The sequence below is a fragment of the Marmota flaviventris genome, chromosome 1 (assembly GCF_047511675.1).
Source record: "Marmota flaviventris isolate mMarFla1 chromosome 1, mMarFla1.hap1, whole genome shotgun sequence".
Classification (NCBI taxonomy): Eukaryota; Metazoa; Chordata; class Mammalia; order Rodentia; family Sciuridae; genus Marmota; species Marmota flaviventris.
The window spans coordinates 54,686,171-54,714,169 of NC_092498.1; the positions used below are offsets into that span (position 1 = coordinate 54,686,171).

At 41.2% G+C, this 27,999-nt stretch overlaps 2 protein-coding genes across 2 annotated transcripts; both read left to right on the top strand.

Annotated features, from left to right (window-relative positions):
* Positions 1-2,960: 2,960 nt before the first annotated feature.
* On the top strand, positions 2,961-3,834 carry Hilpda (hypoxia inducible lipid droplet associated). The gene has a single exon (XM_027926514.2). It carries the CDS (start codon positions 2,962-2,964, stop codon positions 3,154-3,156), a length of 195 nt encoding a protein of 64 aa, XP_027782315.1. The 5' UTR covers position 2,961; the 3' UTR covers positions 3,157-3,834.
* Positions 3,482-27,985, top strand: Garin1a (golgi associated RAB2 interactor 1A). The gene is made up of 5 exons (XM_027926513.1): positions 3,482-3,550; positions 20,086-20,267; positions 20,997-21,246; positions 24,341-24,459; positions 27,645-27,985. Exons 2-5 carry the CDS (start codon positions 20,107-20,109, stop codon positions 27,838-27,840), a joined length of 726 nt encoding a protein of 241 aa, XP_027782314.1. The 5' UTR covers positions 3,482-3,550; positions 20,086-20,106; the 3' UTR covers positions 27,841-27,985.
* Positions 27,986-27,999: the final 14 nt, after the last annotated feature.

The following is a 27,999-nucleotide window of genomic DNA, read 5'->3' on the forward strand; positions in this document are numbered from 1 at the left end:
GGCAACCTGGGCAATTTGGTGAGACCCTGTATCAAAAATTAAAAATACCGGTGAGGGCTAGGGCTGTGGCTGTGGCTCAGTGGTACAGCATTTGCCCAGCACGTGTGAGCCTCAGTGCCACATAAAAATAAATAAATTAATTAAATAAAGCTATTGTGTCCATAAAAAAGGTTTGGAAAAATACCGATGGAAAAAAATCACTCAGCAGCCAGTGCCCCCACAATAGATAAGACTGAGGCCACTGACGACAAAGTGTTTTGCCCATACCACACCAGGGCCAGGAGTACCTCCAGTCTCTTAAGCAACATGACAAACTTTCATGAAAAGTGAGTTAACATGATACAAAAGGGCTGCCACCATTCCAGAGAGATCCATGGTAAATTCATCTCAGGATCTGGAATGGAGGGTGGAGGACGGAATCTCAATTGGTTCTTCTAAGAATTCAAACAAAAGCCGCTCTTCAGTCCCTGAAATGGAGGGGTGGAATTGGGGTCCGACGCCCTCTGACAAGTCCTCCTTTGGGGAAGTCTCTGGTTAACTCCCTCTACCGTCTGGGGTTGTGGCTCTGTGGTAGAGTGGTTGGCTGTTGTGATGGGCAAAAGGTGCGACTTATGCAGTCCAGGGGGAGAAATACAGAATGTCCACGCGCTTCTGCCCTTTTCAATACTTTATTCACTCAAATCACTCAATACAATTTAACTCTATAGGTTCTTAGTCAAGAAAAGGACAATCCTTAATGCTAGGCACTGCAACAGATATAATCAAATCACAGCAAACAATTCTAGATTAGTTCTAAGCACTGCAAACACACTTAATCATGACAGGCTAATGACAGACATTTCCTCTGTGTGCTAAGTTCAATCGTCAGATCAAAAGTCTTAGGGCTTAGGCTTTAAGTCCAGCAGATGCACACTCACTCAGATGGAGGTGATCAGCTCAGGAACCAAGCAAGGCAGGCTTCTCCTGGGATGGAGCTGATGGCTGAGGAGAGGGTCATAGGGAAAAGTTGTGGTTCTCACCAGGGTCAAGATGCGGCTATAGAGTTTGAGAGCAGTGAGGATCACACAGAGAATCAGGCAAACAAAGACAAGTGATGGGATGTCAGTCCAGGTCCTCATCATCAGGCTCTCCAGCTTGGGTGCATCTGTATTGGCTGGCTGATATCTGTCATTTGCTCTATTATTTATACTAAATTTAGGGGCTTTTGAACGCCCCTCCTTTTTCAATCCTTATCAGCTACCAAAGCTTCAGCTTTGAGTTTATCAGGGTGGGTGGAAGTGACTTGTTTGTGCCTGGGGGGCCATACTGGAGGGCTCCATTAGGTTGCCTCATGAGACAGCAGGTTTCAAACTGAAGTTTTTAAAATGGAGTAGCTTAGGGTCTGGCCTAAGGCCATCCTCACATTGCCTAGCAAGTGTGAGGCACTGGGTTCAATCCCCTGCACCAAACACAAAAATAACTAAATAAACAAAATAAAGGTATGTGTCCATCTACAACTAAAAAAAACCCAACCAACCAACAAAACAAACAAACAAAAAAAAACCCCCAAGAACCCCTCCGCCACGGCGGAGCCTTCAGGGGTCATCTGAGGTGTGCTTTCCGCGGGAGGTGGCATGCATTAATGTGTCTTCTGACTCCTTCCGAAGTTTAGGACAGGCGAAGGCAGGCGGAGGTAATGCACTCGACAAGTCCCACCCGGGCGGCAATTATTTGGAACCATTCGCCACACACTTTTAAGAACACGTCTGCCCTTAACCACCCAGGCAGCCTCCAACACCAGACCGCTTCGCGCGGGGGCGGGGCCGCGGGCGGACGTGCGTGCAGGCCTGAGCGTGAGGACGCCATCGCGCGTGCGTCAGCCTCTCGGGGGGCGGGGCTGCGGATATAAGAGGCGGGGCCGGGCAGGCTGACTGTTGGTATCGCGCGGAGTTGGGCTTTTGCTTTACTAGACCTTAGTCCGTGGGACGCTGGAGCTGCTGCCGGTCGAAGGACTTGCCTTCCGATTCCTGTGCGACCTGCTGTGACCGTTTGCGGGCCACTCCCGGCCTTCCCCCTCGAGGTGAGTGGCTTTCCCGGCTCCCCGCCCCCATCCTCCGAGCTGCGTGCTGGGCTGGCCGCCTAGTGGACTGGGGCTGGGCCGCCAGGAGCTTTGGCTTCTGGTCTCTACCGGTCAGCCGCCCCAACCCGTTTTCCTCTAAAATGGACTGGGATTCCGGTAGCCCACCCCTTGCTTGCTGGTGTTTGGATTAGGCGTCCCTGTCACGCCCCCCAAAAGCACCCTCAGCATATTTTTCCTATCCCAGCGTGTAGCTTGTTGTGTCGTAACTAACTGTCCAGTGAGGGCATGGTTTGAGTCTGTGGGGTTATCTTGTGGCCCTAGTACCTTCTGGGGTGCCTTACACTCTTAAGTATTCAGGGTATATTTCTTGAGTAAATGAACTGATAGATTTGACTCTTAAGGTTATTTTAACTTTCAAAAAATTTATGATTAACTGGAATCTAACAGTAAAATGGGAGAGACTTCTTGGTAAGTTGCCTTGTCTAGGGTATGTTCTTATATTTCCCCCTTTCCCCTGCAAGAAGGCTCTACCTCTGCTACAGGTAGCTGCACTGTAGCATAGGGTCTGTGCATTGTACCTGCCAAGAACAGTCTTAAAGAGAAGTAGAAGTTTTAAGTAGTACTCTTCAATTAGAGAAGCAAGTGAGGCTCTACAGTAGTGGAGTTTGCAGTGCAAATTTATGTACTTGGAGATTTTGTTGTGGGAAAACTGTTGGCCACTGACTCCCTGGCTGGCCAAGCCTCTCATTTACTCCTGGGAGGACAGAAGTGTTGGGGCATGATGCATGTAGATCTCCAAAGGCTGAAGATTAACCCCTTCCTTTCTTTCCTCAGGATCCAGAGACCATCCAGAAGTAGAAGGCAGCACTACTGCTCTGCAAAGGAGTGGGGTACTTTCAGCCATGAAGAATATGTTGATCCTTTACCTGCTAGGTGTGGTGTTGACCCTACTGTCCGTCTTTGTTAGACTGATGGAGACTTTGGGGGCCTTAGTGGAGAGCCCATTGCCAGGGAGTACATGGAACACCAGAGGTCAACTAACCAACACAGAGTCCCCCAAGGGCCTACCAGACCATCAATCCAGAGGGGTGCAGTAAAACCATCCTCTGCATCAGCCATACCTTGGAACATAGACCTCAGCAATGCCAGCCAAGTTTCCCATTTACTAGCAGGCAAGCTCACACCACCAGTGTTTCCAGAGAACTGTTACTAGGCACAGACAGACCTGTTTGGATATGCTCCTTGCCCTGGGGGGTGGGGGGAGCCTGTTTAATGCACAGATGTGCATGGGTTGCCTATGGCTACGGGATGGAGTGAACTTGCCCTTCTCCCCAGGATCGGCTGTATGCTTTGCTGTCCTTCACTGTGTGGATCTTGACACATCTGAGATGTGGACTTGTGCTGCACTTTCAGCTGTTGGGAGATGGTGGTGTTTTCAATCCAGCATCCTAAACATCTGCCAAAGGTTTCTTTGGACATGAATGTCTTGAGGTCAGTTTATTTGGTGGTCAGTTTTTTCTTCCTGAGAGCGCCTCTGTTTCTGGGTAACTATTAAGGTGTGTGCATTGGCTACAACGAAGGAGATGATAGAATATCCACTGTTTAATTCTCATTGTCCTATATTTTTATAAGTTCTTTCTCCAACATAGAGTGCATGTGTTTGTGTATGTTGGTCTGAAGAGGGCAGTGGGATGACAAAGCCTGCTTAGAATGTGGGCATTTTGGCCACTATGTGGTTTAAATGAATTTTTTGATGCAATAAAGTTGAAAAAGTATTTCCACTGTGTTATTTTGACTTCTGACCTTGAAATTAGTGATAGGGAAGAGTTTTAATTCCTAGTCTAAGGATTAACATCTTAAAACTTCAGAACAGGAAAATGCTTAAAGCACTTTTGTTTAATCATAAACTTCTGAATTTGGGGGTGTGGGCAGTTTACTGCCCATATAACAACCAGTTATTAGAGCCTATGCTTCGACTATTACAGTTGACTACTGCAGTCTGGCTGGGCACGATTCAGGAGCCACTTGTCAAAAGAAATGAACTTTATTTTTAGAACACACACACCACACCACACAGCTCCTCAGGAAAAACCCTGAGCCCAACTGCCACCACCTGCTTCCCACAAGCCTCTCCACCTCCCTGACTCCTCCTGCTCTTGAGGCCGATTGGCTGGGTCGTGTGGGCGGAGCCAAAAAAGTCCCCCAATGAGCAGCTCCATGGTCTGAAAGGGCCGGGAAACAGCCCAATGAGCATCACTGCAGAGGAGCCAATCAGTTGGCAGCTAGAAGTTTGCCGGCAGCTGGAAGTTTGCTGGGGCCCCTTTCCGCTGTGGCTCTCAACAGTTGACTATATCAGACTAATAAAATTCTATATCCATGGATTCAGCCAAGTGTAGATTAAGATTTTTGTTTTGTTTTGTTTTCAGTACTAGGAATTGAACTACCATTAAGCTGCATCTTAGCCCCTGAAAGTATTTTTAATTAAAAAATTGCTTCTGAACCAGGCACAGTGGTAAGCTCCTGTAATCTTAGTTCCTTGGCAAGCTGAGGCAGGAGGATTGCAAGTTTGAGGTTAGCTTGGGCAATGTGGACCCTGTCTCAGAAATAAAAAAAAAGGGCTGGAGATGTAGCTCCAAGGGAGAACACCCCTGGATTCAGTCCCTACTACTGCCAAAAAGTCTGTACTGAACATTTAACAGATTTGTCATTCCTAAACAATATAGGATAACTACATGGTATATGGCATTGTAAGTCATCAAAAGATGATTTAAATTACATGGGAGAATGTGCAGAGGTTATATGCAAATACTGTACCATTAAATAAAACAGACTTAAGCTCTAAATGGGGCAGGGGCAGTCCTGGAACCAACCCCTAAAGATACAGAGGGACAACCACAGTCCTTTTTCATTCCCTTCCATTCCCTTTTTCCTTTTTTTGTGCTGCTGGGGATTGAACCCAGGGCTTTGCCTGTGCTAGGCAAAAACTATACTATTGAGCTATATCCTCAGCCCATTTTATTTTTTATTTTGAGGCAGTGTCTCACTAAGATACTGAATCTGGCTTCAAACTTTTGATCCTCCTGCCTCAGTCTCCCAAGTTGCTAGGATTATAGGAATGTGCCACCATGCTCAGCCTCTATTTCTAAAAAAAAAAAAAAAAGATCCCTCTTCCAGACCTCTCAACTTTAGTCTCTGGGGGAAAGAGAATTACCAGTCCAGGAGACTTTTTTTCCTTCTATGTTCTTCAATGTCTTCTCTACGAAAATGACTGCTTTATTCTGATCAGGTGGTATCTGCATCTCACAGGTGATTGTTTTTGGTCTCTTATATCCATCATCACTCCTCCACATCCTGTCGCATGTATAAGTATACATTTATTCACTCTGCTTTTGGTAATCTACCTATTTACACTCCCATCTGGGTGTATGCATTATTTTATTAATTTAATTTTACCAAAGAAAAGAATGGAGCATGATGTCCTCTGTTAAACCAGTTTCTCTTCCCGAGTATTTTTCTTTTTCTAGTTGTGGATGAACACAATACCTTTATTTTACTTGTTTATTTTTATGTAGTGCTGAGAATAAACCCAGCACCTCATGCATGCTAGGCAAGCATTCTACCAGTGAGCTACAGCCCCAGCCCCTGAGTTTCTTAAATTTAAATGCCACTACCTGAGAAACTAGTGGTTTAGGCATCAGTTTTATTTATCACACTATGGTAGTCAGTATGGGACTAGTAGACTAGTCCCTAAGAGGTTGGCTAGATTTATGTGACTTGTATTTTGTTAGTATAGTACTATAAAAAATGTAGTTGGCCTTTTATCTCTGATTTTAGGGCAGTTTCATGTGCTAATACCTGCCCTTTTCTAGATTTTTTTTTTTTTTTGGTACTGGAACACACTGTAACTCTACCATTAAGCTGTATCCCAAACTCCTTTTATTGAGACAAGGTCTCACCAAGTTGCCTAGGGTGCTCTTGAACTTGTGATCCTCCTGCCTCAGCCTCCCAAGTTGCTGGGATTATAGGTGTTCACCGCTGCTCCTGGCCAGTAGTCTGATGCTTTACACCTGCTGACAAATAGCTATTTTAATAGTTTGTTGTCAGTGACAACAAATAGTAACCCATATTCATGTTGCTAAAATTCTGTCTCTCCTAGATCTACAAGCTTGTTAGATAAAGTCACTGTAGGCTATAATTCTACCACATATTTTCCTACTACATAACAGTGTTTGTCATCCTTCCAGCCTCCAGCAAGATCTCTGCTGCCCTCTGTGTAAGTTAATATCATACATGTTACGGTTTTTTGTTTCATTTTGTTTTTTGTGACTCTGGGAGTTGAACTCAGGGCCTCATGCATGCTAGGCAAGCTGTCTACCACTGAGCTCTGTCCCCTAGCCCTTTTTAATTTTGAGGGTACCAGGGATTGAACTCAGGGGCATTCAACCACTGAGCCACATCCCCAGCCCTATTTTGTATTTTATTTAGAGACAGGATCTCATTGAGTTGCTTAGCTCCTAGCTTTTGCTGAGGCTGGCTTTGAACTTGTGATCTTCCTGCCTCAGCCTCTGGAGCCACTGGGATTACAAAATACACCACCATGCTTGGCTCCTTTTTAATTATGAGATAGAGTTTCATCAAGTTCCTGAGGCTGCCCCGAATTTGTGGTGGTTCTGTTTCAACCTCTTGAGTACCTAGTATACAGGCATGTGCCACCACGCCTGTTTTATTTTTTAAATATCAATACCCCTCTCTAGATTCCAGTTTCTGAGTCAGTCAAGGACACATTAGGTTAGGTTATGCTGTAGCAAGAACACTAAAGTCTCAATGGCTTAAAACAGAAAAATATAAACAGCTCTATTTTGTATTTTATTTAGAGACAGGGTCTCACTGAGTTGCTTAGAACCTGGTTTAGTTGCTGAGGCTACCTAAGAATCCCCTCCTAAGAGGTGAAATTGGAGCCTAAGCAAGGCTATCCCCTTCCCCCAGGGCAAGAGGTCCTGCCACATCTGCCTAGTGGGATATCATCATCACTACATTGTGGTGCCTCCCATTCTTCCTCTTCCTCCTTTACTGCTTTAGTCTGTCATTATTCCATTACTGTGCAATTAAATATGGGGGGCACATAGCTTGTCTTTTTAGTTATAGATCTCTACCTCAAGCCTCATCTGAAACTGGTGGAGAAACTTTTGTGCATCACCCAGAGATTGTTATATTTGAATCTAATATTATTATAGCCAATTATTTAACCCGTCTTGGATTATTTTCTTTGGGGGAAGGGTAGTGAGTATATGCCACCTGCAGGAGGAGAGAGTGAGCTGCATGATTATCAACAACAATCCTTAGTGGTAGTCTTTGGTATTTAAATACGTCTCCCATACATTCTAAGCACTAGGTAGATTGTACTTTTTGACCCCTTTCTGGTTGGATGGGGCCATGTAATTAATTCCTGACAGTGAATTGTGAGTGGAAGTGACTATATCAATTCTAGGTTAAAACATTTTAAGAGCTGATTCCCAAACCTGCAAGGCCGTCTTCCTTTGCCTCAGTGACTGGAATTGTTCCATCTGGAACTGCTCCATTAGGGTAGGTCCTGGAGTGGAGATGCCACAGAAAAGAACCCTCAATGGGGGGACTGGGGTTGTGGCTCAGCGGTAGAGTGCTCACCTAGCACGTGCAAGGCTCTTGGTTCAATCCTCAGCACCACGTAAAAATAAATAAAATAAAGGTATTGTGTTCTACTACAACTAAAAAATTAAAAAAAATAAAATACACCCTCAATGGATCCCTGATGAATACAATTACTTTGCTGTGTTAAGTTACTGAGATTTGGGGATTTGTTGCTGAGGTATAACTTTGCCTCTCTGTGCTGATAAATTGCTTACAGAACATTTCAGATGTCAGGCTTTAATTAAGACCCCCACCACTATTTCCTCAGATAATGTACACAAGGGAGTAGAGGGTACTGACACTGTGGCACATTCCTGTCATCTAAACATCGTGGGATGCTGAGGCAGGAGGGTCCTAAGATCAACCTCAGCAACTTAGTGAAACCCTGTCTCAAAAAAATAAAAAGGGGCTTGGCACAGTGGCACATGCCTGTAATCCCAGTGACTCGGAAGCCTGAGGCAGGAGGATTGTGAGTTCAAAGTTAGCCTCAGCAAAAAGCGAGGTGCTAAGCAACTCAGTGGGACCCTTTCTCTAAATAAAATACAAAAAAGAGCTAGGGATGTAGCTCAATGGTAGACTACTTGTCTAGCATGTGTAAGGTCTTGGTTCAATCCCCAGTTAACCCTCTAAAAAAGATAGTAGAGCGAAATTCAGGTAAAAAGATGTACATAGTTCTGTAAAATAAATAAATAATATATACACACACACACACACACACACACATACACATATACAGAAGGGTACAATAAAGTCATTTGCAGGCAACAGTAGGATGTTAAGGAAGGGCTTCTTAGAGGAGCTGAAATTTTTTAAATTGTTTTTTTAGTTGTAGTTGGACACAATACCCTTATTTTTATTTTTATGTGGTGCTGAGGATTGAACCCAGCGCCTCACATGTGCTAGGCGAGTTGCTGTACCGCTGAGTCACAACCTCAGCCCCATAGAGGAGCTGAATTTTTTTTTAAATTTTTTTATTTATTTTTTGATATTGGGGATAGAACTCAGGCAAATTGACCACTGAGCCACATCCCCAGCTCTATTTTGTATTTTATTTAGAGACAGGGTCTCACTGAGTTGCTTAGCACCTTGTTTAGTTGCTGAGGCTAGCTTTGAACTCACCATCCTCCTGCTTTAGCCTCCCCTGAAATTTTTAAAATGGGTAGGCTTGTGGGCCTGCTGCCCAAGGTGAGTAAAGAGTTTTCCAGTAGAGGGAATAATGTGAGCAAAGCCAAGCAGATGAGACTATGCAGAGCACATTTTAGGAAGGTGCAAGTACAAATTTTAAATTTCTAAATTATTAGGTAGAGGTCGGAACTCTAGTGCCATCTAATGGACACTAAGGAAGAAGGGATTACTTCAAACATACATGCTGCAGATGCTTTCTTGATTTGTTTTAGAGAGGAGAATATAAAGGGCTGGAAGATATGATCTAGCCCAGTGTCATTCAATAAAAATACAATGAAAACCACATGTATAATTTTAAATTTTGTAGTGGCCATATTAGCAAAAAGAAACAGGAAAATATATTTTTAACACTTAACCTAATATGTTCAACATATTATCATTTCAACATATAGTAAATGCAAAAAGTCATTAATGGGGGCCAGGGTTGTGGCTCAGTGGTAGAGCACTTGCCTAGCATGTGTGAGGCACTGAGTTCGATTCCCAGCACCACAAAAAATAAACAAAGGTAAAAAAAATATCCTACATTAAAAAAGTCATTAATGAGATAGTTTAAATTATTTTTTAGTGTACTAAGTGTGTATTGTGATGATGGGCATTTTACTCCTCCAATACATCTCCATTTGGACTATCCTCATTTCAAGTGCTCAGTAGTCACAGAAATGTGGATACTGTATTAGACAGTGTAGGACTAACCCAATCTTCCCATTTTACTGTTGGGGAAAAGAAGACACCAAGTGAATCAAATAGTTTTACTGAGCTAATTGGTGGTAGATTCTCAGTATGAAGCTCTATTTTCTACATCATATTTTCTTCTTTTTCTAGGACTCTTTAAAATGCATTATAGCAAAGCATATTAATAATAATGAACTTTTTCACTCTCGAGGTAATTCTTATGTGGGAATGTGTGGAATTCTAAAAAATAAATAAACCCTAAACCAGGTGAGGTGGCATATAAGCTGTAATCCTAGCAACTCTGGAAGCTGAGGCAGGAGGATTGCAAGTTGCCCAAGTTGCCAGCCTGGGCAACTTTATTTTGAGACTTTGTCTAGTGCCATCTAGTGAACACTGAGAACATTTGGTCTCAAAATAAAAAATTAAAAGGGCTGAGGAAGATAGCTCAGTGGTAAAACACCCCTGGGTTCAAGCCCCTGTATTACAATCAATCAACCAATCAGTTTTATTGTAAACAAATTAAAATTCTAAACAGATATAACTTAAGAATGTGTGCTGCTTTGCCCATCAGCTATTAATAATGCATATACACTTGATGTACTTTATATAGTAAAAAGTTTGCCAAATTATAACTCATAACTCATCACTTGTATACTATTTTTTTATTGTTTCCTTCTAGACTTTTTCCATACACGTGGAACATTCATATATTGCTGTACTAGTATGAGTGCAATTTGGACTTTTTCCTTTTATTTAACACTGTAAATGCAGAACTAAATAATTGATTAAAGGTAGTTTTCATTTTATGTAGTGTGAAAAATCCTACCCTGAAGAACATACCTTCCTATAACTTATTAGCAAAATATAATGTTAAATAAATTAATACTGTGTTAAATTTTTAGGTTTTAGGTGCCCAGAGGTAAAAGAGATTAATAATCAGATGGAAGAATGCAGAGAAGATAAGACATTACCTTCAGAAATATGGTAAAAGTGTTTCAGAGGAAAACTAAATTATTATCCAGTAACCAAGAAGAAATTAGAGTCCCTCTCCCTTCTTATGTAAAGTTTTCCCTTTTCTTTAGGGCTTTTCTTTTCCTCCTCCTTTTTGGTTAATTCCATTTGTTTCGGTTAATATTTCAGTTTCCTGTTACTGTGTAACAAATTATCCCTAAGCTTAGCAACTTCAAACAATTGTTTTCTTATACAGTTGCAGAAGGTCAGGAATCTGGGAGTGGCTTAGCTGGGTGGTTCCAACTCAGCATCTCTCTTGACATTGTAGTGGTGCTGTTGGTCAGGATGACTGTCATCTGAAATCTCATTGGCCCCTAAAAGTTTCCTTTCTAAGGCCATTCATGTGGCTCTTGATAGGCCTTAGTTCTTCACTATGTGGGCTTCTCTGTAGGGCTACTCAAAACATGCCAGATGGTTTCCTCCAGGGTGAATGATGAAAAAGGAGCGAGAAAGAGAGAGGAAACCAAATGGAAGCTTCAGTGCTTTTTATTACCTAATTTCAGAAGAAACATCCTACCACTTCTGCTTAGTTTTTCAGTCACACAGACCAACCCTGTGAGTGAGATCTTAGTGACAACCAAAAGTTGGAGTAACAGGAGGTGACATCATTGGGGCCCTCTGGGAGACTGACTACCACAGTTGTCTTTTCCTTTTCAGATCACTTACAGAGATTTTGTTACCACAGAGATAGCTGTGGGTATTATCAAAGGGTACATGTTGTACAGTCCTTTATTGTACAAAACTCTGCAGTGAAACAATGAATAGATCATTGCCAAAACAGTTATAAAGTGTAGAATTGGGGGAGGGGAAAACTAAACTGTCACAGGATAGGACTCTCAAAAGTCTGCCTGTACACACACATAAATGTGCATTGGGGAGAGATAAGAAGTGACCCAAAAATCTTCCTAAAGTAGTATTGTCTAGAGATTGATAGATCTAACAGCATCCTGAAACAGTGTTTCTGGGGTCTCAATAGTTATAAGAACTTGACAAAGTTGACAAATAAGTTAATCTAAAAATTATCAATTTTTGCAGGTTCATTTCAGTATACCAATTATAATCTTAAAAGAAAAGGGAGAAAGGATTGATTTTTTTTTTTAACCAACTGTATTCCCATTTGGGCTTTTACTACTGTAGAAATGGAAATACTGAAGTTCTTTTTTGAATGGGTATGGTATTGTGGGGTAAATCTGCAAATGATAAATCAATAGCTATGTTTTCCTATTATACAAGATATTCATGTGATATGATGTACTAATGCACACTGTGAACTTAGATTCTATTGGTTAGATGTGAATCTAAATGTTATTCATTTCCTTTTTAACCTTAAATATTTCCATATATAGGTTTTTAATAATAAACATCACTTTTATAGCATTTCAAGATATAGATATTGTTTTTCTTTTTTAGAGAGAGAGAGAGAATTTTTTAATATTTATTTTTTAGTTTTCGGCGGACACAACATCTTTGTTTGTATGTGGTGCTGAGGATCGAACCCGGGCCGCAAGCATGCCTGGCGAGCGCGCTACCTCTTGAGCCACATCCCCAGCCCCTAGATATTGTTTTTCTTTGTTTTATTTGGTACTGGGCATTTAACCCAGGCACATCTCCCACCAAGCTACATCCCCATCCCTTTTAATTTTGCTAAAGTGCTAGGCCGGCCTTGAACTTGCAATAATCCTGCATCAGCCTCCCAAGATACTGGGATTACAGGTGTGCACCACTGGCAAGATAAAAACTATTCTTAAATAATTAAAAAAAAATTTAGCTATAGATGGACACATTGCCTTTATTTATTTTTATGTGGTGCTGAAGATCCAACCCAGTACCTCACACGTGCTAGGCAAGCACTCCACCACCAAGCAAAAGCCCCAGAAATAATTTTATTCATGTTAAATTTTTCTGATTTCAAAAACAATGATGAAATTGATAGTGTATTTGGAAATTGTAGAAATCTGGGAAAGTCCCAATGTTGAAAATGAGGATTCCGATTCAGATCAGCTGCACCCAATTGTACTAACTTTGTATCATCTTCACATTTGACAATTATAGTTAGAGTCTTCTTTTTTGGTACTGGGGATTGAACCACTGAGCTACATACCCAGCCCTTTTTATTTTTTATGTTGAGACAGGGTCTTACTGTGTTGCTGAGGGCCTTGTTAAGTTGCTGAGGCTAGCTTCAAACTTGTGATACTCCTGTCTGAGCCTCCTGTCTCTGAGATTACAGGCATGCACCACTGTGCCTGGCTCTGAGTGCTTCTTTTATGATCTAGCGTTAGTAATTTATTTTATGACTAACTTTTTTTTTTTTTTTTTTTTGCCATGCTGGGGATTGAAACCAGAGCCTTGTGCATGCAAGGCAACCAGTCTACCAACTTAATTATATCCCTAGCCCTAGGACTAACTTTCCTTGAGCTGTTATTATGAAAGTCTTTTCTCTGCTGTGAATTTTATCCAGGCAGAGACAAGGAACCAATTGCAAACAATTGCTTGTCTTACTGAAATTTTTTTAAAAACTTGCCAAATATGAAGTGTCTTACTATTCAAACTTATCTTTCAAATTCTCTGTGTTAGAAATATCCCATTCAGGGCTGAGGGGGTGGGGCAGGAATAGGCAGTGGTAGAGCACTTGCTTAGCATACCAGAGACCTTGAATTCAAACCCCAGCAAAGGAAAGGAGGGAGGGAAGGAGGAAGGAATTATTTCCTTCAAACTAACCTGATCAGATTAGGAAATACTATAAATCCTTAATATTTAAAATGGTATGGTACTATACTATAAATGGACAGATCAATGGAATATATAATTGTGAAATTGGGCCAATAATAGGACTTTTGATTATGATGAAGGTGACATTGTTCTCTTAAATCTCAGTGAGATTTAAAAAAAAAAAATCTTTATTTATTTTTTATGTGGTGCTGAGGATTGAACCCAGTACCTCACACATGCAAGGCATGCACTCTACCACTGAGCTACAGTCCCAGCCCTCTCAGTGAGATTTAAACCACAATCTGCTCATTCCATCCTCCACCAACCTTTCTGGTCCCCCTTATTCTGCTTCTCCAATCCCCCACTTTTTACCCATATTTCATTTCCTAACTTCTACATAATTATTTGTTGTGTTTATTTTTTATTGTCTGAATCCCCTTCCAAAAATGTAAACTTTTTGTTTTGTTTTCTTTTGTTCAAGCACCTAGGATGTAGTAGCATGTAGTAGGTACTCAGTAAACTCAATGAATGAATAACTCTCAAATCAGTGACAAAAATATGTAACTTACTATACAGTAAGGGTGTTGGACAATTAATTGGTAGCCATCTGGAGAAACAGAAAAAAAAAATGCATTGATTATAAACTTCACATGACATACCAGGAAAGAATCTAGATAAATTAAAGGCATATAGAAAGGTAACAAACATAAAAGTAATACAGAAAAGCATGGGGAAATTATTATATAACCTTGGAATGAGAAAACTTCTTCAAAATATAATACCATAAATAAAAAGATTAATAAATTTAATTACCAAAATAATTCCACCTGGCAAAAAACACTGTAAACAAATTCAAAGACAAATTAAAAACTAGAAAATAATGCAATTCAGTTTACACACACAACAAATTATGTTTCCAATATAAAAAAGAAGGCCTGTAAACAGAGAAAAAGAAGACCAGTAATGTAATAGAAAAATTGGCAAATGCTATGAACAAAAATTAATGGAAGAAAAAAAAGCAAGTAGAAAGATGCTCAATTAAAATCACATTGAGATGTCCTTTGTTTTGCCTTTCAAAGTTCAAAAGTTTGATGATCCACAGAGATAATGGATCTATAAATATGAACTGTCAAACATTATTAGTGGAAATGTGAATTGGTGTAATGTTATAAACATCTTCCAAAGGATGAAAAGAAAATGACAACTTTACCAAAGGCCAAATGTTTTCTCTGTTAAGCAGATGCTAATCCATAATGCAGGTGGGGGGTTGGGTAGGGGAGAATGAAGGAACTCTGGATTGTGCAGATGGGAGTGAGGGGAGGGGAAGAGGGGGTGGAGAGGGGAAGGGCAGTGGAATGAGATGGACAGTATTAACCTATATACATGTATGATTATACTACTGCATCATGTACAGCCAGAGGAATGAGAAGTTGTACTCCATTTGTGTACAATGTGTCAAAATGCATTCCACTGTCCTGTATAACTAATGAGAACAAATTAAAATAAGAATGACAACCACCATGGCTTTGTTTGGGGGAAGGTTAGTGGGAACTAGGTCAGGGACAGGGGTGGGAGGGAGCCGACTCTTCTCTATCTCCCCTTTCATGCTGTTGGATGTTTGTACCTTGTGAATGTGTTATCTGCTCAAATTTTTTATTTTAAAAATAACTATAATCAATCTTTGCCAATTTCTAGTTTCTGGAATTTTTATTGGGACTTTATTCAATCTACAGATCAACTTAGGGGAGAATTGACATCTTAATACTGAATCTTCCAACTCCTGAACAGAGTATGTCTCTTTTGGCTGTGGGTCAGTGATTTTGTGTCCATTTCTGACTAGTCTTGGTCTGTTGATTTTTTTTTCTTACATTGTCTTTATTTGGTTTTGGTAATGCTGGATCATAAAATGAGTGCTATTTCATTTCCCGAGTGTAAAATTGATGTTATTCATTCCTCAAATGTTTGGTGGACTCCTCTAGTGATGCCATATGGACCTGGAGTTTCATTTGTGGAGAGATATTTAATTACAAGTATTGTGTAAATATACATATTTATTTGATTTTTTCCTAAACAAATTTAAAAAGTCAGCCAAAGGCTGGGTTGTAGCTCAATGGTAGAGCGCTTGCCTAGCTTGTGTGAGGCACTGGGTTGGAATATCAGCACCACATATAAAAAATAAATAAAGGTCCACTGACAACTAAAAAATAATATTTTTAAAAAGTCAGTTAAAATATATATATATTTGATACTGGGGATTGAACCCAAAGGGACTTTACCCCTGAGCCACATCCCTGCCCTTTTTATTTTTTGAGACAGGATTTCTCTAAGTTGCTCTGAGCCTCACTAAGTTGCTGAGGCTGGCTTTGAACTTTCAATCTCCTTTCCTCAGCATCCCAAATTGCTGGGATTACAGCAATTTGACCATTGTACTTAGCTTAAAATGTTTTTCTTAAGACAGTTTTACTCAATTGTATGTGATGGCATAGAAATAGAAAGTCTAAGTTGTCAATTTTTGGCATAAAGTTATTGGAATTATTTTCTTTTCATACTTTTAAAATTCATAATATCCATAGTGATATTCCCTCTGTCTTTTAAACTGATAATTCGTATTTTCTCTCTTTTCTAGATCACTCTAGCAACAAACTTTTTTCAATTTTTATCAATTTTATTGTTCTTTTTTAAAAAATCAACTTTTGGTTTTATTTATTTTTCTTTGTCCATTTCTATTTCATTGATTTATATTCTTTATTTTTTTACTCTTTCCATTTAACTTGTTTAATGTTTTCTTTTTAGCTAAATTTTATATGGAAGCTTAATTAATTTTTGAACTTTTCCAATAAGACAATTAAACTATAATTTCCCTTCCTAAGTACTGCTTTTATTTCAATTCATGTTTTATGTTTTCATTTTACTAAATTCAAAATATTTTAGCTGGGCTTGTGGACTTGGGAGGCTGAGGCAGGAGGACAAGTTCAAGGCCAGCCTCAGCAACATAGTGAGGCTCTAAGCAACTCTGTAGACCCTGTCTTAAATTAAAAAATGAAAAGGACTGGAGATATAGCTCAGTGGTAAAGTACCTCTGGATTCAATCCCCAGTACCCTTTTTTTCCTCTCTTTCCATATATATTATATATAATATATATTTTTATATATTTTATAATTTCCCTGGTGATTTCTGATTTCTTCTTTGATGGTGAGTTATTTAGAAACGTGTTATTTTATTTGCAAATACTTTGAAGTTTAAAAAAGAACAAAATTTTTTTTTTGTGATGGAGTCTCACTATATTTGCCAAGGTTAGCCTCAAACTCTTTGGCTCAAGTGATCCTTGTAACTCAGCCTCCCAGGTAGTTGGGATCACAGACACTTGCCACTGCACCTAGCTTCCTTCATGACCCATTTTGAGTTGGCTCCAGCCTAACGCTGTGCCAAATACTTCTTCCTTTGTCCACTGTTTCTAAATAAATGAGCCTCTTTGTTAATAGCCTGGTAATTAAAAAATAATTCTCATTTTATCCCATGAGATGGGGTAGGAAAAATGAATTCCATTCTCCCACCCTGAGACTCATCTGGGCAGGTCAGAGCCTATCTGAGGTGAGCAATTCAGTCAGAGTTTATGTGAGCAGTTTCACTGTGAGGAGAGAGAATTAAAGCCTGTGGGTGTCCCCAGACCCTTTCTCGCTGTCCTGGCCAACTCACTTCTCTCACGGTATAATCTTGGGAAGTCATTTTCCTCCTTCTTAGAGTAAGACTGAATGTTGGAAGAGTGGAAAAGGCTCCGTGACTGGTGGTTTGTAGCCAGTAGAGAGAAGGACAAAAGGGTCCTGCATATCCGTCATGCTTCCTGTCCTCTTCTTTTTCCCTTTCCTGTTGTTGCCCCTCACACTCCCTGATGTCATTCCTGCCATTGTGAGCTGGCAGGCCCTCCGGGACAGCCATAAGGAGGGAGGGAGGTAGAGCTGCAGGAGGTGGGGGAAGCAGTGGTCACAATGGCAACACCTTGGAGTTGGGCTGGGTCTGCAAGGAGCCCCAGAGATGTTCCCCAGCCCATTCTTCCCAAGAACCCAATGAGTAAAATTAGGGGCCTCCCTCCTAAGGTCAGGGAACCAAGCCCTGGAGTAGCACTTGGGGTGGAAAATGGCCTTCTTTGTCGATTGATTCATTCTCCAGAATTCAACTTATTCTCCAACTCAGTGGTGTTTGAAAGCAACTTTATCCAGGTATCTCCATGGCTGTCAGGGCCACCTGTCTTCCCCTTCCTGAAACTGTTCCTAGGGGTTGTTCACAAGATGCTGTGGACTTTGAAAGCCCTGGGGTGGAGAAAGAAACCACCAAAGCCAGAACAAAGCAAAGGATCTGGGTCCCAAGTTCAACTTCAGTTTGTGCCTACAGCATGAGAGAGCTCCCTGCAGGCATGTGCTTTAAGGAACTAGACTCAAACCTTATAAGGAAGCCAGAGCTGTCTCCAGGTAGGACCACAGGTGCCCTTTCTGGGCCATTTGTCTGAAGTAGATGGTTTCAGGGAATGGAGGCCATTTTTGGAGACCCTGCTCTGAGATCCAGCCTCCTCCTTCTAAGATAGTTTAGAAACATCTATTTGAAAACAAGGCCCCTGGGCAGATTGGTCTTATTTAGATTTTGCCAAGTCCCCACAGAGAGGTGATAATGACAGTGGAAGTGTGCATTCATGGCCTGGGGAAGCATGGAGCCACTGGGAATAGTGTGAAGTGGTTGTTTGAATAGGCATTTGTTATTACCCAGGTCCTGCCTGACCTCCACAGACACTAGCCTGACCCTGTGTGTCTATGCTCCATTGTAGTGTGATAAAACCAATTAGCTAGGAAGCACATTCTCAAGGCCTATTGCATCCAGGGCAGAAGGTGCCCAGAATATCAGGTGGTGTCTTGGGCTGAGAAAGCTTATATGTTTGGCCTACCCATGATAAAATGCTGTCTAAGTAAGCTCTGTGTTGAATAGTTTGGAACAACTGATCCCCAAGGCATGAGCACAGAGAACAGGTACCTGGAGCATCCAGAGCACCCCCTTTGAACTTAAACAGTTGGAAAAAGCTTTCCAGAAAACAGTGTTGTGAGTCACTCTTTGAGGTATTGCTGAGTCTTTGGTGAGCGGAAGAACAGGAGTGGGATGTATCTGGCACAGGAATTTCAAAGTACCTGGGTCAAGGCAGGAAGGCTGGAATTCACAGAGAGTCTGCAGGACCCACCCAGATGAAGTGAATAAGGGGCAAGGAGTTGTAGGAGAGAAGGGGGGAACACCTGGAAGTATGTCAGCGGCTTAATTTGGGGATTACTCACAGAACAACAAGCTACTTCTTATTGCAGTTCCAGAGTGGAGGAGCTGTGCTCAGGGGTCCTGGTGCTCTCCAGGGGGACATGTACTTGGGGTCAGCTGGTAAGCCCAGGCAGACCTCATTGCTAACACTCTCATGGAAAAGGAGCATTAACATGGACTTGGGATCTGATTTCTAGTCATTTCTCTTTGGATGTGGTGTTTTGGCAGCAGATTTGTCCTCTTAATATTTTCTAGTTGGTCTAATATTAAAACCATTTGGAATCTCTGAATGGACACCAGGTGGCCTAATAGGCAGTAGGAAACTCAGAATGTGCCAGGGAAGATGGACCCATAGCAGAAGTCAAAGTTTACTTGATGTGATTGAGCCCGAGATTAGTCATAACGCAGTGGTGCTGCCTCCTCTGTCCCTGCTCTCCACATCTCCACCTTCACCTCAGAGCAGATTCAGCTTTTATGGAACACTACTTTCAATATGTGCTGTCCTCTGTTTTGCAGGGGATACAAATTTCATTCTACAACATGGGCTCCAAGAAATGTCCCTTTTCCCCATAACATCAAACTTCATGTTTCTTTCTTTTTTTTTAGTTATAGATGGACACAACACATTTATTTTGTTTATTTTTAGGTAGATAAAACCCAATGCCTCACACATACTAGGCAAACACGCTACCAACTGAGCTGCAATCCTAGCCCAAAATTCATTTTTCTAGGAGTACCATTTGGTCAGGCTGTTGGGAAATAAGTTCCTATTATTCCTGGGGCCTCCTCCTTGTCCCCAGTTCTACCAAGAACAGAGCAACAGTCTTGGTGACTTTACAAAGTCTAGAATGTAGGGAGAAGGCAGTGTCTTGGGAACATAGGTGTCTCTCCTCATTTGTACCTTACCTTGGTCCCTGTGTCTCCTTAGTGGCCACGGCTCTTATGCCTTTCTGTCAGTGAACTGAGACATTGTGTCCCAGTGCTGGGCATCCATCCAGACTTCCTGTCCTGGCACTGCCCCCCCCCCATCCCCAGGTGCTTCAGAACAAGTCATATGGCATTCAAGACCTAGCAACAAGCTGCTCCTTGTGCAGAGAAAAGCTCCTGAATCTCCCTCCACTTGAGTTGTCTGGGTCTCCTCCCTTTGACATCTCTTCCTGTACTCCCCTCCTCTTCTGGGACTTTCTTCACAACATCTCCCTTTCAAGCCATGAGAAGCCAGTGCTGGCTTCTGCTAATCAAGGAAGAGGAGATAAAATTTCAGTGCCACTTAACTTTTTTCTTACATCTTTTTACAGTTAGGAAATGCTACACAGGGTTCCTATAGCCAGAGAGCTTAAAGGCTATTTGCAGAGACCAATAAAAAGGACTAATAGTAGATCACGGCCCAACCCAGTATGTTCTACACCTGTCACCAAGCTGAAGTACTGTTTTCTGTATCCTTCTACCCTTCTGCTCCTTTCTGACCCATGTTCCTGGGGCTGATTTCCAGGTCAATAAGCCCACAGACTGTATGGATGTCTGGGAAGGATCTACCCCCATCATTCTTGGGGTGACGTCCTCAGTGCCCTCCTTGCCACTCCCCAACGTCCTCCTGATGGCCAATGTCACCTGGCCCCAGAATCAGTTTTCTACCTGGAACACACGTGGTGTCCCAGTCATCACACTGAGCAGGTAAAGGCTGGAGGGAGGGACTAAAAGTGGTAGGAGGTTACAGCTGTTCTGCAACTAGATTTCAGATCAAAAGAAAGAACAGTGTTCTTCAGAGTGACATTCATTCATTCATTCAACAAGTATTTAGTATCTAAATATAGTAAACATTGTGTATGGTGCTGGGGGTGAAGCAGTCTACAGTCCACAGTTCCTGTCTCAAGTTGTTGAGGATTTTGTCTTCCTTTTGTTTAGTTTAATTTTTTTTTTCAATATGGGGGTTCCCCAAGAAAAGATAGAGATATGAAAGTAAAATCTGACTGTAATGTGTTAAGATTGAAAAGAAAATACTGACTATATAGGAGACATCCATCCTTGTCCTTACCCTCTCAACACAGATAATCACAATGTAGGGAGAAAGCCTGGAGATGGAGTAAAAAAAACTTTGTTCCAGTTCCCACTTGAGCAAACTGATAAGACTTCCCAAATCTCAGTTTTAAAATCTGTAAAGTGGAAATAACAACACTTATTTTTCCTCCATCAAAATGTTGCTGTGGAAATTAAATGAGATATTATGCATCAATAGCAGCCATTGTTATTGATGTGGGCAGATTGGTTAACAAAAGTCCTGGTAATCAAAGAGGAGTCATCCCCACTTGGTCATCCCCACTCTCAGAACACAAGCTTTCTTGCCTCTGTATTCCCAAGCAGTGGTGGGAGGCACCAACATGGGAATTTCCTGATTATGCCCAGGATTCTCCCCCTGAGGTATGTGGAGATACAAATCTATGACCGGACCCAACACATTCTGCGACTTAGAACAGTGACAGAAAAAATCTACTACCTGAGGCTCCATGATAAACATCCAGAGGCTGTGTTTCAATTGTGGATCCGCTTGGTGAGAATTCTACAGAAAGGTCTATCCATCACCACCAAAGACCCAAGAATCCAATTCACTCACTGCCTGGTGCCCAAGATGCCTAGCCCCTCCACTGAAACAACAGTAAGTAGGCATCCCTCCAAGGTCTGCAGTGAAATAAAAACAAATGTAGATGTGTCTGTATGCACACACATAATATACATATGTACAGAGGCACAGTGGCCTTCCATATCTGCAGGTTCCATATCCATGGGTTCAACCTCAGAAATATTTGAAAAATAGATGCTGGGCTGCATTCAGTCTGGCCCATCGACTGACTTTCTCTCTCCTCTCATCCCATTCCATTCACACTGGCCCATAAAGCTCCTTGAAATTTTTCCCTCGGAACTTTGCACTTGCTACTTCCCCTGCCTGAAGTTTTTCCCCAGATTTCCACAGGTCTGTTCTCTCAGCTCTGTCAGATCTTCGTTCAAGGGTCTTCTTTGCAGTGAGGTCTTCTCTGACAAGACTCCATATTCCCTTCCCTTGCTTCCTTCCAGTTGGATGCACGTTACCTTAGACCACATAAAAACTTATTTATTATTTTACTGTTTGTCTCTGAAATAGAATGTGAGGGCAGAGATTTCTTTTTGTCAATTGCAGGTTGGGAAACTTTTCCTATAAAAGGGTAAGGTAGTATATATTTTAGACTTTCTGAGTCATAGAGTCTTTGCACAACTATTCATCTCCACTGATATAGAGCACTGAAGGATATAAGGAAGCAAAAGGGCATGAATGTATGTGTTCCAATAGAATTTTACAAAAACAGGTGGTAGACCAGATTTTGGTCTAGGGACTAAGATTTGATGAACCTTTGTCTAATGTGTTCATTGTTTTATCTTCAGTGCCTACAATTGTGCCAGGTAAACAACTGGTCCTCAGTATTTTTTTTTTCCTGCTTTTGGACTGAGCTAATAACTAAAATGGAATTCAGTGTAGTTTTTTGAAAAGTTACAAATTAGGAAAACACCATGATTGCATTCACTACTACACTTTTAGACAAATATCAAATCAAAACTGTGAGGTTAATTATGTCTTAAGAGTTTTTTAGGCTCTAGTGATATTTTTTGCTATTATTTTTGTTAATGCTGTAATAGAGTACACACATACACAACTTTATAAGTAGTTTGAAATTATTTTGCTCAGAAAAATTTAAAATTTTAGATATGTAAAAAGAATAACAAAGCAAATGATTATTTTTCCACAGCATAGAAATAACAACGAGCAATAATTTACAATACTGGGCTGGGGTTGTGGCTCAGCGGTAGAGTGCTCACCTAGCATGTGAGAGGCCCTGGGCTCGATCCTCGACACCACATAAAAATAAGTAAATAAATAAAACAAAGTGTATTGTGTCCAACTACAATTGAAAAATAAATATTTTAAAAAATAATTTACAATATTTTTTCAAGTCTTTTTTTTTCAAATGTTGATGGACTTTTATTTTATTCATTCATTTATATGCAGTGCTCAGAATCAAACCCAGTGCCTCACTCATGATAGGCAAGCAGTCTACCACTGAGCCACAACCCCAGCCCCTCAAGTCTATTTTTTTAATGAATAAAATCTTGCAGGTTAATTGGAAATCCTTTTTGAGCACCTCTAGTCCTAGTTATCTTTCCGCTCCCTAGGGGTAACGTATCATCATGAGTTTGATGTAACCTTTCTGATCCATGATATTATTCTTCTGCTCTATGTAATTTGAGATATATCTCAATGTTAAGTTTAAACACCTGTCCTTGGTGTGTGTATGTGTAGTTCATTATTTTCAATTGTTGTTAATGCTAAATTTCATTATGTATAGACAACATGAAATAAAATATTTTCATTTTCCAAATAAAAATATTTACAAGGACAAAACTCGCAAAACCATTTATCGTATTATAGGGCAGTCTTAATCATTTTTTTTAGATTGTGCCTACTGAAGTCCAGTGTTGCTCAAGTCTTTCACCCAATAAAATAATTTAAAACAAACAAAAGAATTTGGAATAAGAAATTGTATCTGGCCAGGTGTAGTGGTGCAGGCCAACCTGAGCAACTTAGCAAGACCCTGTCTCAAAATAAAGAAGGCTGGGGATGTAGCTCAGTCCCTAGTACTGTGAAAAGAAAGAGAGAGAGGGAGGGAGAGGGAGGGAAGAGGGGAAGGAAGGGAGGGAGGAAAGAAAGAGGAAAGGAAAGGAAGAAAGGAAGGGAGAAAGAATGAGGGAAAAAAGAAAGAAGAAATAATAAATTGTGTCTGTAGTGAACATATCACACATTTTTTTGTCATTTTTCCCCAAACAATATGGTCTATTTACATAGCATTTACATTGTATTAGGTATCATAAGTAATCTATAGATGATTTAAAGTAGGAGGACATGTGCAGATGATATGCAGTATTTTGCTATTTTATGTAAGGGATTTGAGCATCCCTGGATTCTGGTATTGGGGTCCTGGAACCAATCCCCATGGATACTGAGGCACCAGTGTGTATATTGGTGAGTGCTGTTTTTTTCACTTTAGATTATATTATAGGATTTTTTTCCATGTCTTAAGAGATTCTGTATCCTTATCACAATAGAGTAATGATAAGTTTTAACAAATTTTCTCATATGATGGGTAAGAATGTGGCATTAATTTCAAGGAGTCTGAACATTGTTACTTGTGTATTTGTGTTTTATTCCTTTTTTTTTTTTTTTTTGCATTAACTGTTGCGTTCCTATTTAATTTTTCAGTGGTGCTGAGAATCAAACCCAGAGCTTGCTCATACCAGGCAAGCGCTCTACCATTGAGCTACTTCCCCAGACCATGGGGTGATTTTTGACACCTGTGCAGCCTTTCTAGGACCTGCCTAGTGTAGAAGCACAAGAAAGAAAGCTTGATAGATTGTATTTCCCTAAACCTTGGTGTTTCAGAACCTGAATGCTTGCCTCCTCTCATTATGTGGTATAGTTTAGGTGACTTATCACGGACTATGAAAGTCAGTAGCCTCTAAAACCCATCAGAGACAGGATATAGTCCTTACAGGCATCCTGTATTTGGTCTGATGATTCTAGGGCTGAATGCTGAAGGAACTGATTTCCAGGATTAGGCTGTGAAATTCATGTATAAGCCCACAAATTCCTTCAAGGTTATGCCTGGGGAGTCTAGGGGTTCTCAGGAGCAGCCTGGCCTTCTGACGTGCATTTCTCCACACAGCCTGAATGCAGCCTCTCATCATCCTCCCAGACCAGTGAGACCCTCAGGCTGCTGGCAGCTGAGCAGAAGAGTGGCAGTTGCTTGGGACTCTCTACAAGGACCCAGCTCACATCAAACAGGTAGGTCCAGTTTGGTCAGCTCCATTGTCCCTTCCTCCTGCATGGAGTCACAGGGTCACTGACAACCTCTACCAACTTTCCTTTTATTCTGAATAGTCATGCATATGACTCCACTTTGTTGTAAGCCCATCCTTGAAAATAGAGTCTATAGGGGCTGAGGCTGTTGCTCAGTGGTAGAGCACTCACCTAGCGCAAGTGAGGCACTGGATTCGGTCCTCAGCACCACATAAAAATAAATAAATAAAAAAAAATAAAGTCATTGTGTCCACCTACATCTAAAAAAATACTTTTAAAAAAGGGGGTCTGTGGTATTCAGGTCTCTTTGATCTGACTGTTCATTCCCTAAGCAAACCACAGTGTTTTCATATGGCAGGTGCTTATTAATAAAAGGGATGAAGGATGAGTAAATTAAGCTTAAGAAACATACTTAATAACTCCGGTTCATAGAGTTAGCTATTGACTCTATTTGTCCCAGCTTAAAAGAATTACTTGGGAAGATGCTACTTCTCTTTGCCTCACCCATGTCTTCTGTCAAATGGACAGAACAGACAGTGACCCAGAGGGGAGATATCTCTAGCTCCAATGTTTTATTAATTTGCTAATTATATTACATTCTTTCGGTAACATGCAATAGAAATCCACAGCAAGTGCAACAATATGTTGAATGAGTACAGCTTATAGTTGGGCACAGTGGCCCACACCTGGAATCCCAGCTTCTTGGGAAACTGAGGCAAGAGGAGGTTAAGTTTGAGGCCAGCCTGGGCAGCTTGACAAGACCCTGTCTCAAAGTTAAAATTAAAAAGGGCTAGGGATGTGGTTCAGAGGCATAGTGCCCCTGGGTTCAATCCCTAGCTCCACAAAACAAATAAAAGTAGAATTTGTAGGATATTATCATGATGCAAACTTTTTTGGGGGGAGGGTACCAGGGATTGAATTCATGGGTACTCAGCCACTGTGCCACATCCCCAGCCCTATTCTGTATTTTATTTAAAGACAGGGTCTTTTGCTGAGGCTGGCTTTGAACTTATGATCCTCCTACATCAGCCTCCGGAGCTGTTAGGATTACAGGCATGTGCCACAGTGCCCAGCACAAACTTATTTTTAAAAAATATTTTTTTAGTTATTGATGGAACATTATTTATTTGTATGTTGTGCCGAGAATTGAACCCAGTGCCTCACGCATGCTAGGCAAGCGCTCTACCACCCCAGCCAGCCCCACAAAGTTATTTTTATATTGATTTTTTTTTCAGTGGGAGAAGTTTTCCTTTTGCTAAAGGATAAAAACTGCTTTTCTTGGCAGTCCCCATAGCATATGGATCTCTCATAGTGTGTGTATGTGCGTGTGTGTGTGTGTGTGTGTGTGTGTGTGATCCCTTTAAATTGCAAAAGTGGCCTCAATTCTGAAATTAGAATGTCCAATGCCTGAAGATTTCAAGACATTAAATTTATTACTTTATTACTCCTCTCTTTACTACCCTCAACCTGGCCCTTTGTCAAATCGTCCTTTCCTAGTGGTAGACTGGCAGACTGAGTTGTCACTCTTTCTAATGCTTTAAGGTGACTGTCTCTTAGGAGCTTGCTTTCTCCCTTCATCCCCCTCTTCCCCAGTATGGGAGATCAAACTCAGGACCTTGAGCATGCTAGGCAAGTGCTCTCCCACTGAGCCACATCCTTTTTGAAAATTTTTCATTTTTGAGACAGGGTATGGCTAAGTTGCCAGTTTGTTTTTTTTCTATTGCTTTCAATGACCCTGACATTTCTGGTTTCCCATAGAAATACCCAAACTGCCAACTTAAGCTAATTTTCTTAAGTTGCTGGCCTTGAACTTACCTTTCTCCTATCAGCCTTCCAAGTATGAGATTATATATGTGAGTCACTACCTGCAGCTTTTGGGTTCTTTAGAGTCCCTCCCTTTAATTGCAACTCTGGAAATATTGTGAAATCTCCCTTGTATATGGCCACCCCTTTCCCTCAGGGTCTGGTTCTGCAGGTGTCCTTGCCACCAAGCATTAGTTGTCAGTGTGCCCTCTTGGGTAGGACTTGCAACTGCTTCATGCTGGTATACCATCTGTCTGAGTGTCTCTGGCTGGTACTCCCCACATCTGGTCCTCAGGAAATGTCCTCTTGTACAATGACCAGCCACTTGGAGGAGGACTGTGCTTCCTTGATAGTAGCAGCTTGTTACTGCACAAAGAAGCTCCTGTCTCGTCTCTCCTGCCCTCCCTGTGCCTGGTCAGAAATGTGCCCCATCTAAAGGGTCTCCAGATCCTAGGACCACAGCTCCAGCTTTTGGTGGCCTCAGGAAGGCCCTCCCTTTAGCCAATCACTCTTTGCAAATGACTCCCTGGGCACAGGGCCAGCCCTTGATTCCCAAAGCTGGAGAGTCCCACTGGCAGCCCACCTCACACTCCCTTCTCTGGTTGGGGATTTGGGGTTCCTGGGATTATTTGATTTGTAAACTCAATAATGCACTTAAAATTACATTTCGTATCTTTTATCCAGGCATTTTGTAGCAAAGAGGCCTTTAGATATTTTAGCCGTATTGCCAGTTTTTAGCTTTTAACTAAATTCTAAAATTATCTTCACTTAAAAGAACTGATTGTATTTATCTCTGAATAGTCACAGTGTGAGCAATTTTTACTTTCTTTTCAGTGTTCTTTTATAGTTTCTATGTTTTTCTCTTAATCATCTATATCACCACTGAGCCACATTCACAGCTCTTTTTTTTAGAGTCAGCATCTTGCTTAAGTTGCTGAGGCTGACTTTGAACCTGCAATCCCTCCTGTCTCAGTCTCCCAGGTCACTGGGATTACAAGTGTATGTAACAGTGCCTGGCACCCCCAACTCTTTTTATTTTTTATTTTTGAGACAGAGTCTTGCTAAGTTGCCTAGGCTGGTCTTGAACTTCCAATCCTTCTGACTCAGCCTCCCAAGTCACAGGGATTATAGGCCTGGCATAAAATGTTTTTTTTTTAAATATTTATTTATTTATTTTTAGTTTTTCGGCAGACACAACATCTTTGTTTGTATGTGGTGCTGAGGATCGAACCCGGGCCGCACGCATGCCAGGCAAGCGTGCTACCGCTTGAGCCACATCCCCAGCCCATAAAATGGTTTTTAAAGTAGAATTTTAACCATGTTTTTTTTTTTTTTCTATTGCTTTCAATGACCCTGGTTTCCCATAGAAACACCCAAACTGCCACTGAAATAGGCAGTTGCCACAGCTATAAGAAACCCTCACTGGTGACATCTCCACTCAACTTGAATATACCCATGAGAGCCACCTTGAACCACAGCCTCTGGGAACAAGAAGATCCAGACGAACATTTCCTACAGGTTCCTGTAGCCAGTTCCCTAGGAGAGAACTTTCTGAGGCCCTGACACCTAGCTAAAATGGGATGATCATCCTTGGTGTATGTGCAGCCTCTAAGGCTGTTCACCACGGTGCCAAGTGACATGGGTGGGGTAAATGGAGTTACTAACAACGTGCTGCTGTACTTCCACCAATAAACCTCCATGCAAGTCCCTCACTGTTTGTTG